The sequence below is a fragment of the Corythoichthys intestinalis genome, chromosome 1 (assembly GCF_030265065.1).
Source record: "Corythoichthys intestinalis isolate RoL2023-P3 chromosome 1, ASM3026506v1, whole genome shotgun sequence".
Classification (NCBI taxonomy): domain Eukaryota; kingdom Metazoa; phylum Chordata; class Actinopteri; order Syngnathiformes; family Syngnathidae; genus Corythoichthys; species Corythoichthys intestinalis.
The window spans coordinates 30,724,953-30,736,977 of NC_080395.1; the positions used below are offsets into that span (position 1 = coordinate 30,724,953).

At 39.2% G+C, this 12,025-nt stretch overlaps 1 protein-coding gene across 4 annotated transcripts in view; it reads left to right on the forward strand.

Moving 5' to 3' along the window:
* Positions 1 to 12,025, forward strand: part of igdcc4 (immunoglobulin superfamily, DCC subclass, member 4) — a 136,493-nt gene that overhangs the window by 88,154 nt on the left and 36,314 nt on the right. For 3 of the 4 annotated variants that reach the window (XM_057845967.1, XM_057845993.1, XM_057845984.1), the window contains exons 4-6: positions 1,116 to 1,252; positions 5,106 to 5,240; positions 7,637 to 7,789. In XM_057845967.1, the coding sequence (XP_057701950.1) occupies positions 1,116 to 1,252; positions 5,106 to 5,240; positions 7,637 to 7,789 (425 nt within the window). The remainder of the gene's footprint in view (positions 1 to 1,115; positions 1,253 to 5,105; positions 5,241 to 7,636; positions 7,790 to 12,025) is intronic. The other variant, XM_057845975.1, reaches the window with a different exon arrangement.

Sequence of the window (12,025 nt, forward strand, 5' to 3'; positions counted from 1 at the left end):
TTCATATCAGATGCTTCTCAGTCTGAACAGCTCTGATGGGATTTGATTGTCCGTGACGTCACTCCGTACTGGATGACGCCTTTGTTGCCACAGCAACCTGTCAGGTATGTAAGTATTTGGTCCAGTCTGAACTGGTCAAGACCTGATTTGGACACTTGCTAAAGTAAGTGTGAACAATCAGCCCTAAAAATCCAATTTCAGGAGGAATCCCATTGGAATCAGATATGCCTGCAGTCTGAATGCATCCAAAGGGACTACGCTTTGAGAGGACACAGCCAGAGTACTAGCCTATGTACAGTCCCTGACAAAAGTCTTGTCGCTTATCCATTTTGTAGAAACAATTGCTAATAACATCACTTTTAATTATTTAATTTGTTTCAGAAATGGCTCATATGAAAGCTAAGACCCCCCCCCCCCAAATGATGTTGAATGTACAAAAATATTTTTGTTTCACTGAAAAAAGATTTATCATTTAATGAAGACATAAAGGTCAAATTTTGGCAAAACAAAGGTTTTGTCACCTACAGAAAGTAGTGTGAAAACTGAACAAAAAATGTACTTCAGTTACAAAAATATGTTACATAACATAAGTGAATTAAGTAGTGGTGCTGTGAGATCCAAATTTAATATTTTGTATGACTTCCATGGGCTTCGACAAGGATTCATTCAATTTATTGATGAAGTCATCAGGAACATCAAAGAAAGCAGTCTTGCATTCCTCCCAACATTCATCAACATTCTAGGGTTTCGTCTTCCATGCTTCCTCTTTCATCCTACCCTAGACATGCTTAATGATGCTCATGTCTGGTGACTGGGCTGGCCAGTCCTGGAGGATCTTGATCTTCTTTGCCTTGAGGAACTTTGAGGTAGAGATTGAAATATACAATGGAGTACCATCCTGCTGCAGAATTTGTCCCCTTTTATGGTTAGGAATGTAAGAGGCAGCTAAGATTTGTTGATATTTCAGATTTGAATAATTAAAAGTCAGGTTATTAGCAATTGTTTCTACAAAATGGATAAGCGACAAGACTTTTGTCAAGGACTGTAGACTTCCAGTGTGTTTGTATCTGACTTTTTACTCTAGTCTCCCTCTGTCATCTTTCCCTTGTGTGAAGCAGGTTCATTTCCCTTCCTAATGGCGTGCTCCAGATTCTGGAAGCTACCACGAAGCATGAGGGCGCCTACCGCTGTGTTGCATCCAACTCTGCCGGGAGGGACATCAGTCACGAGTCCCGGCTCACTGTTACTACAGGTCGGTCTGCTGCAGAGCTTTGTGTTATAGTTATTGTTATAGTTCCCCCAAGACACTCTAAGAACATTTTGACCGGGGGAGTAGCCAAACCTTCACTGTACCCCTATTGCTACTATGATGAAATGTATGCCAATGTAAAGAGAGTTCCTTGATTGTTCTTTGTTTTTATGACAAAAGAACGTATGAAGACATTGTATTTTCAATTGTTTAGCATACAATTTTTTAAACAACACTTTTATCTACGTTTGTTGCTAATATTCTTTAAAAAAAATAAAGTTAGGACACATGCTATTCATGAAAAACATCTATAGTGATATGGATGTTACAGACCCACCCGTGAAAATCCCTGATGTAACAACCATATTAAAACCATTTTTAATGTTCAAGCTTTAAAATGCACCCTCCTAAATTCTTTAAATGCATTTGAAACTTATTGTAGCACACACACAAATGCAAGCGTAGAATATATAGAAATAACTATCCTAACCTAATAATCATGGATATCATTACAATGTTTAGTAGTTAGAATTTATAAAAAAAACGTAAATAAAATAAATGTAAATAAAAATGAGGGTGGTAATTTTCAGGGCTGCGTTTCATTGCTGCCGCGCGTGCATACATTTGTGTGTGCATGCTGATGGCATATGAGACTCCAGTTCCTTTCTCTTATCAATATGCTGTAGAATTAAAGTTCAGACATACAAAATAAGAAAACACATCTATATTAAACACTGTACACGTTAGCATTGCTACATTGAGGCTATTGGGGGGAAAAAACACCTACTTTAGCCTGCTATAAAACATTAGCAGTCTTCTCCATAACGCAAACTTGCAGTTAAAAGTTGACACTTCAAACATGAAAAATCGCTGGTTAACAGCATTTGCAAACGAAAAAAAAAAAATCTATTACTGACATCACTTTCACTGACAAAAACTGCTTTTTTTGCGGAGTGTAAAGCTTAAGTTAGCTGTTTAGCGAAAATACTTCCGGTGAACATTTCAAAGTAAAAGCATGTCATGTTCATCATATAAATAACGATTTCTGGAGTTGATCCCACATACTTCAGAATTCAGATTCTACACTAAGAATACCTTTAAAATGAAACCCTTTATGAAAAATTTGATTGGCGATGAATAATTATTATAGTAATATTATATATGTATAGTACTATTCTATATTAATAAAGCTAGGTATTTTTTTTCCGAATTGTTTTGAATCATGTTGGAAAGGCGAAGTCAGTGTTCTGAATCTGTTTACATTCCATTCTTTTGCACTTGTTAATTCTATCAGCATTTGAACTCATTGTTTATTTGTGATTTATTATTGTTATTTACGTGTTTATTTGTACTTTAATAAATAATTTAAGTGTTCCAAAAATGTTTTGTGAATTCATATGTGTCAACAAAAATTTTATTGCTAAATTAGTAAAATATACGGTGTAGATATATATATATATATATATATATATGTATAATATAAAATTAGAGATGTCCCGATCCGATATTTGGATCGGATCGGACGCCGATATGGGCAAAAAATGCTCATCGGTATCGGATCGGCCGACACGGAAAAATTCCGATCCAGACTTCCGATCCAGTTTTTTTCGAAAGTCCCGTCCGGTTTTCCAGCGCACCAATTTACATAATCCATTCCACTTTTTGCTTCGGTTTCCCTAAAATCCAGTCCGCATTTTACGGCACACGTTCAACACGCTACATTACCGTCTCCCAATTTACCGAGAGACTTTATCGGTAAAAATGTCAGCTGTGTGGGATCATTTCACCTTAAAGGACGACAAAGACGAAGAGGCAGAGTGCAACATATGCCACAATAAAGTCAAGCGTGGTGGTAAAGCTGTAAGAAGTTTTAATACAACCAACCTAATCAAGCATTTAGCGAAATACCATGAGGAGTATGTTAAGAAAACCGAAGACAAAAAGAAAGGTCCTTCGCAACTAACACTGGCAGAAACTTTTGCTATTCGTGACAAACTGGCACTCGACAGTCCCAAAGCGCAGGGAATAACAAGAGTCATTACAAGAAGAAGAATCAAGAATTCATTCTGGATGACGAGCCATTATCTCTCGTGAGTTAAGACGCACCATACAACACTTATGCTGCATTCCAGAGAAGTGGGAAGTCGGATTTATCCCACTCGGATGGTACCAGTTCCGACCTCAAAGCGTTCCAAGCAAATTTAAACAACAAAGATGGCTGATCGCGACGAGGTGTTTTTTATTTTGGCCATCCAAAGACATTTTGACCTCCAGCGAACCTGCCTTCCTATAAGCGATCAAATAGTAGAGGAAAAACGACGGCTGCGTTATAGCCCACACTGTAAACTGCCTTTTTTTAGCTACATCCTTTGCTGATCGTCAATATAAAAACATAGCACAACAAAGATAATTCACTGTATGAGGAAAAAAATACATGGCGTCTCAAATAAACTTGATTTACTTCATTATTGTATTATCATTCGTTTTCTTGAGCGCCATTTTGTCCAGTGACGTCAGATTGAAACAACTTGGAAGTCGGGGTAGTTATTTTTTCTCCGACTTCGCGACTTGGACCTCCCAGTTCGAGTGGTGTTCCAATGATATTTTGATAAGCTGCTGATACAGAATGGGGACTTGAGTAGTTTATTTACTGTTTTAAAATGTTAACTTGAAACTGAAATAGTTGTTTATTTAAGCATGAGAGGCTTTTTATGCAATTTTTGTAACTAATGCACGAAACATTAAAAGCATCTAATAGCTTGGGGGATTTGTGGGATTTTCCACTGACAGTTTACAATATTATTTGCACGTTTTACTGACTAACTATGCCATTTCTGTTTTATTTATAATCTTTTGTGTTTGTCACTGAATAAACAGGTCAGTTTCTTGTTACCAACCATCGTGTGTTATTCAAACTCACCTAATTCAGCTGGCTAGTTGTTATCAAGAGTACTAAAACCCTTTTCAACATGAGTCTGACAACTAAGTAAGGAGGCTAAATAACTTTAAACTTTAATACATGCTCAGATAGGCCGGCATCGGTATCGGCCAGTATCGGTATCGGATCAGAAGTGCAAAACAATATCGGTATCGGATCGGAAGTGCAAAAACCTGGATCGGGACATCCCTATATATAATATTATTAGATTAGTTGACTAATCGTGAAAATAGTCGGCTGACTAATCTGGAGAAAGTTAGTCGTTTGGGACAGCCCTAATATTTTATATGCTAACATATATCTCTCCTAATTTTAGATGTTTGTGCGCTTGAGCCCCTCTGTGTTTTATTTACCAATTTAATTTAATTACAGCCATAAATGTAAGCAGTCTAACAAACCAAAAACATGTTCAAGTAGGATGACATTAAACAGATCCATGCTGTATAGTGAATATATTTGACAACATCTCCTAAGAATGAGATACTCAGTGTCGTCATTGAAGCGCTGCTTTGAGCTCAGTTTCAGCGTGCTTTTGACATTTGACTTTTTTGAAGGCAAGGCAAATATGTCTAGCAGTCGTCAACACAAAGTAATTCAATGTGCTGTAGATCACATTCAAATCAGAAAGAAATAATTCCAATAAAAAGAATCAATTAAGAAAGGAAAATAAAAACATGAAGTCATATATTGCAGCTTTGAGCAGGAAGGGCAGTTAGGGATAAACAGGAATAAGGGCTTTCAAATGGAATTCAGCATTCATACGCACATTTCAAACTAATTTTGAGAGTTTTTAAGAATAGAATAACATGCAGATTAAGATTTATTTGTCAGGATAACAATAAATACATATTGATGACAGGGCATTTGCACAACGGTGTTCATACTTTTCAATTATGTACTTTCCCCATTCGTATCCAGGCTCTGCAGAAGACCTGAACAGAGTTACGATTGTGGCACCGCCTCAAAATGCGACGGTTGTGCTCGGCCGTCCCGCCGTGATGGAGTGCATGGCGCAGGGCCAACCCAAGCCGTTGGTGTCCTGGAGCAGACTCGGTAACGCTTCACATCCCCTTACACAATTCTCTGACTTTATTCCCTATGCTGTCTTTTTCTTTTGACGTGTCGATTACTCACTCATTGTAAGTCTTCCCAGAAATATGTGCATTTGCACACCTCCAGCTGTCAGAGTTTTACTAACAATAGACACCAAGTCTGTTGTTCCATTGTTCTGTTGTGCGGTTCTTTCCTTAAGGTAATTTGTCATGTCAGGTTTATGCATGTATGTATCCCACAGGACTAGCACACACATTTATCTGTTGCGATTCGATTCTATGCATTTCTTTGGGATGTACTGCATACCAACACAGATTTTAAAACACTAATATTAGAATTAGAATAATGAGTATGTATTCTTACTGCTCTTATAGTGTAATGTAGACCCTTAACACGGTTAAGGCTGATTTCTGCTTTGCGGTGGCGACGGACTTACGCCATTAATGCAAACCCAATTTACAACCCTACGCCATAGCCTGACGTCCGCGTCCCAAAAATCCTGACTATGCGTCACGTCAGCGTGTCGTGACGTGAATGTCAAAAGACTATGAACATTTGTTGTTCAATATCGATCAGCTGCAGCTGCAAATATACACGTTCCATCTCCATTACCATTGCTGTCTTTGACTGGAGAAATACTAAAGGAATTCGACAAGAGTCCCCCAAAACCGTACAAAGACAAAAGCCACACCCTTCTTGTGGCTTGGCGGTGAATTACAGAGCAGCGCGTTCACTTGACGCAGAACTTCGCATGCTCAATGATGACGTAGGGTCCACACCGTCGCTCTGTCATCACCCCAACACAGAGGAATTATTCAGCTGTGTTTTTCAACCTTTTTTGAGTCATGGCATGTCACTAACTAATACTGTATTGGGCCGAATATAAGATGGCCCTGATTATAAGACGACCACCTCTTTTGACTTTTGATATATAGACATATAGCAATATACAAAGTGTCATCCTTTTTTTTTTTTTTTTTTTTTTTTTTTAAACTTCCGGGTCATCCTCTTGCCGTCGTGCTGCATGATTTTGCTGTTGTGCTGCGAGTCATATGCTGTCGTGTTGTGACGATTGGGGTTTTTGCTTTTGCCAATTTGCAATCGCGCTTTAGTAATTGGGGATTGTGTTGTGGCAGTTTGCGTTCGTGCTTTTTTCTTTTGCAAAGCGTTTGCATTTGGGGTTTGTGCTTTTATCTATTTGCAAAGTGTTTGGACTTTGCATTTCGCCTGACGCCTCTCGGCCACCGTAAGATATACACGAAAGTATCCTTTCCATTTTATCCATATGTGACGACCGTCAATCCTTCCCCTCGGTTTTATTCCAACACATTGTCGTAGACAGCAAGGAGGCTGATGGCTAGAAATCCGAGCAGTTCTTGAACGCGTCACAAGGAATAATTGGCTTGCCTGCACGTGACTGAAAAAAAAAGTGATATTGGATAATGTCTCGCGGCACACCTGACGATCTCTCATGGCACACTAGTTTGTCGCGGCACACCGGTTGAAAAACACTGCCTTAGAGCACAAGGTACTCTTCAGATGAACTCAAGGGATTTTATGGGCTCACGTGCAGATGTACTGTACATTCTGTACATGTAGGCTAGACACAGTAACTGATGAATAACATAAATATACCAATTACCTTCACAAAGCATTCAATTTATTTTCTATCATGAAATGGCGAGTACCACTTTTTGAAGTATTAAACAAATAAAATGATGTTTGCAGGGAACCTCACATCAAATTAGAGCACTTTGTGTCCACAATAATCATTTTTGATAAGATGCTAACAGCTACAGCCGCTACAAACTAGCAAAGAATGACTTATTCAGGAGTGGAAACATTAGTACAAAGTAAAACTGATACAGTATAATAACGTATTCAATACAATTAACGTTTTATTTTAATTTAAAAAATATGATTTTTTTAAAGGAAGATAAAAAAAATTAAATCTTCTCAAATTACTACTTGTTTAATAAAACAAAAACAGATTTCCCAAAAATTGTTCTAGTTTGAAACAAATATTGAAATTTGGCATTGGCATCAATGCATTTAGTTTTTATTCAGAATCTGTATAGCACAACAATGTTTTGAGAATCCAGTTTTTATTAGCATTGTTAAAAGCAAAACAAGAAAGAGATTTCTTGAGGACACACAAAAGAAAACTGTTTTATGCACAATTGGCTGAGGTCTTGTGAGGTGCACTAACCGGTGTTGTGCAAGACTATATTCAGCTGTAAATGTTTTGTCCATAAAGAATAAAACCCAGAATTGCATTTGATGATGGTAAACATCAATTCTCTCTTTGAAAAGCTGGCAAATGATCCCAGAATTTCTTTATGTTGTTGAAACTTTCATCACTGTTCTCAGAGTATTTATTTTGCTGCTTTGATTAGATGGGAAGCCCATTTCCACTGATGTTGTTGTCCTCGCCACCAACCTGGTAATCAGGGACACGAGGCGCCACCATGGGGGCATCTATGTCTGCAGGGCCAACAAGCCTCGCACTAGAGAGTTTGTCACAGCTGCTGCTGAGCTGCACGTGCATGGTAAGTGACACTTGTCACTGGTGCTTAGATACCCTCGAGTCAGCAAATAATTGAACAGAACACGAGTGTTGTCCTAACTGTTTTCCTCTTTGGGGGCGCCTATTAGGTGGAAAGTAGCAAAAGTAGCACTAGAACGCGAAAACACTTTCAATACTAAAAGGCCTTGAATTCCCAAAGGCTTTCCTATACCTGTTAAAATTCCCTTAGGAGCTACTATAAGAGAAAATACAGCCTACCATTTTGAAAAGCATTGCTGGCTAAAATATAAGAGGCCCATGAATGTAAGAGAAAGGCCTTACATTCCCCAAGGCTAGTTCTACTAAATTAATTAAATTTAGAGTTTTACTTTAATTTTTACTGATAGAGCTAATTACATTTAAATAGCTGTCAATTTAAGTTCCGGCAAGAGTCTTAAGAGAACACCTTGCAGATTCAGCTAAAAATCCACAGAAACCAAGGACCGGAGCAAGTTTTGTAACAATACAATTGCAGCTACCAAATATTGGTGATTTATTAATAGCAATACATAGCAGCCTGGTTTTATAATGGTCAGTGTCCACCAGAGGTTGCGCTAGACTTTTTCGTTGTCTGTCATTTTGACTGACAGGGTCATAAAAATCCGGTCATAATCTATTTTTACCCGTCACTTAAATTTTTAAAATGATGATAATGACATTGTGGTGACCTGTTGTTTGGCATAATTCACCTTCCGTACATGTGTGTCCATTTGGCCGAGCGCGTTACCGGCTACGACAGTCACGTGACAGAGACACTTAAGAGCCGTGCGCGGTCCCCTCACTATCCACTCGCTCTCGCTATATGATTGGCCGAAGAGTCGAAATGCTCTCCCTTGAAATGCTTGTTTAAAAATGTTCCCGTTGTTACTTCTTGCGTTCGCTTATAAGTGCCCATTTAAAAAGGAAAAGCGATGGATGATACTACACACAGAGCGTATTATTAACAAATGTTAAAGTTGTATAATCATATAGCGAGAATAAGGAACGTCACTGACAAGCGCAGGCCCCCGCAAGTGGATAGTGAGGGGAATAGGATAGTGCGCCTACAGCTAACAAGACTCTTAACATTGCATACCGCTTCAACATATTCAATAGTATTTAGTTTTCATTCATTTTAAATTAATATTCTGTCCGAACAAGCTTAACAGAGAATCCACACCGTGCCATCACACATCAAGCAGATGAATATGTAACTTTTTCTCCGCAGTGACAAAAACAGCTGACTGTGACCCCAGTAGGTAGGTAGCCTACCATATGTAGCATATGGAACAATGAAATTAACAGTTCACCTGCTGTAGCCTGAACGTAGTCTCACACTTTCCTCCTGGTGCGAATGGACTTGAATTGCGTGCCCGCTTGTGCAGTCCGTTTTTTCACCTCTTTTATCAACACCATCGTCGTTTTGGGGCTTTTTGAAGAAACTTCGGACACTCAGTTGCCTTGACATTTTTCAGAGTAAGGCCAACGACGTCATGCATCAAGAGAGACAATAGCTAATTAACATGCTCACTCGCCACCCTGTGGTCTGGGGTGTGAATTGCAACCGGTCAAAATGACGGATGGACTTCAGTTTTTTCCGTCACCGTTTTAAAAAATCGGTCAACGACTGAAAATATTCGGTTAACGCGACCCCTGGTGTCCACTTACCCATGTGTAGGAGAGTCTCAAGCGCTTATACACCCTAAGAGCTGCAATTAGTTGAACAGATTTTTTTTTTTTTTTTGCCAACATTTCTCTAGAGAGAGGATACTGACAAAAAGTAGCCTATTTGTTGGACCAACGTCAAAAAAAAGATTAAATGAAAAAAATATTTTGAATGTTGTTACTAGCAATGTAGGTCATACATGGGAATCACTTCCTAAGGCAAATATAATTTGTGGAAGCTAGGTAACAGCCTAAGAAAGACAGAAAAATGTTTCTCAAATTACCTGTTAAGACAAAAGAAAATCAGTGGTAGTTACTAATGAGTGTTTCTATGTCAAACCAATAAATGTATTAGTTCTTGTTTTTATTCCAGTGCTGGCCCAAAGTATTGGCACCCAGAGCGTTTCTTACAGAGCTCGTCTCATGCGTTAAGTCTCCGATCAGCTGGCCCCTCCCAACTCAACGCTGACTGAACATGAGTATATAAAAAATGCGTAAAGGAAAATTAAACCCTGAAAAGTGAACTGCGCGATAATCCCAGTCAAAGAGGAGTGCGATCAGTTTTTTTCATGACATTTCCGCCTATCAAAACTGTCGCCACTTCCAGGATCGCCACTGTAATGCACAAGCACTCCTGCTTGCGGCTTCCAGGAAATATACATAGCACCACACCATATCTTTCTCTTTGTTATTTTCCAAGTGGTGAGAGCGCAACTGAGCATCGATTGTAACATCCCAAGTAATGATGTTAGGCTTTCGCTGTTGTTTTCTAAAGATCTGTTTCAATTACAACTCGCAGACACTCGTAAAAGCCGAGCGTGGTCTCCCTTCACTCTCGCTCCCGTGTGATGCGTTCACGAAAAAAACAGTGATCACAAAACGGAGTTCTCGACCCCTGGTCTAGAAGGTGTAGTTTCGAAATTTCCCACCGGCGAGTAATGAGTTTCCAGTTCAGAGGTAAACCGCGCGGGTGATGGCGTAACACACGAGGCTGCTCCTTTAGTACGCATGCATAGTTTGCACAAGGGCAGGCGTACCTTGCAGAAGCGGGGTGAGGGGTGGAGTGCCTAATCGCACCTTAAACATAGTGCGGAATGGTGTAAAATTTGTCGGTGTAAAATTTGTCGGCAAAATACCCTGAGAAATTAATTCTGTCCTAGTGTAGACCAAGCCTTAGTGTCCAAGGTTTCCTCCAGAAAATTAGCAGAACCATCATGCATTGGGAAAATAAGTAAAATTTTAAAATTTTATTTTCAAAAGAATTTTGGAATTTTTGAGAGCAGTTCAGTTCAGTGCCAATGGTATCACCAGACATGGTTAAAATACGTATTCCTTTGATACTTTTTTGTGGCACTTTTTTAGCCCTGCGGTGGGGCAAGAAAAGCCTGGCAGCCCACCAGGCTTATGAAGTACTGGGGAAAACCCAGCTCTTGTTGTTGTTAGATATAACGCAGAGTTAGAAAACACCTAGCAAACCGTGCTAGCTAAGTTAGCTAGATAGCAAAGAACATAAAGCTACTGCACGTTACCAACGGACACAAAACACCACGTTGTCGCTACAAAACAATACAATCACACTAGTTAAGCTAGCGTCGAAAACAATTTTAGACACGTTTTAATCCAGAACGAGCACACTTGCAAATGTTCTAGCTACTGAAATACACGAAGGAATACAGGCTACGTTAGCAACTAAACACATTAGACGAACATGTGTTAGCAGCAACGACGTGCTCAACAACAAATAGACAGTCAAACGGTTTAAACCAACCACACGTTTTCATTCATACCCCCTATTAGACTAACCATCGTTCAGGTATTTATTCAAGTTCTGAGAGAATCTTGAAAAGACCTTTATACTCTTGTATAAAACCTAGTACTTTTTTGAGTAACTTCTCAAGATGGAATACCAAACCCCATTTACCAAACCCCTTATAAGACAAAAGTCCTTCAGGTATTCTTCCAAGTCCTAATGAGACCCTTGGAAAGGCTTTTATACACGCGTATAAAACCTAGTAATTTATGAGTTACCTAGTTTCTGAGAGTTACCGCTCTCAACGATTACACCATCCTATTTTTACGAGTTACCGCTCAAGGAAACCGTTGCAAAACCTATTTTAGTGCGCTTTTACGAGTCACCGATCAAAGGAATTTAACCTATTTTACACACACATTCATACAACAAAAACCAAACCTACCTCTCGCTTGTTCGTCTGCTGTACTTCGGCAATGCATCGATCCTTGGACGCCAACAAACCAGAAAAATCACCTCACCTCAGTAAAAAGTTGAAACTCGATTGTGATAAATCTTCCTGGCTGGCGTCGTCCAGCTATGTTGCGTCACAGCACGAAAGGACCAAGAAAATGTTAGACTTGAAGTTAGGTTTATGTACACCTAGCTTGGCTTAAAAGAACACGCAGGAAGTCGATGTAGCTTTTGTGGAGGTTGGTTGCTGCTCTCCCAGCTTCTATGATAGCAACCTTATTTATTCAGTGGAAAACAATAGGATGGGAGGGGTAAGGAAAGAGACTACATGGGAGCCACATGGCCCAGATCAAAGGAAAGGCTAACTAGACA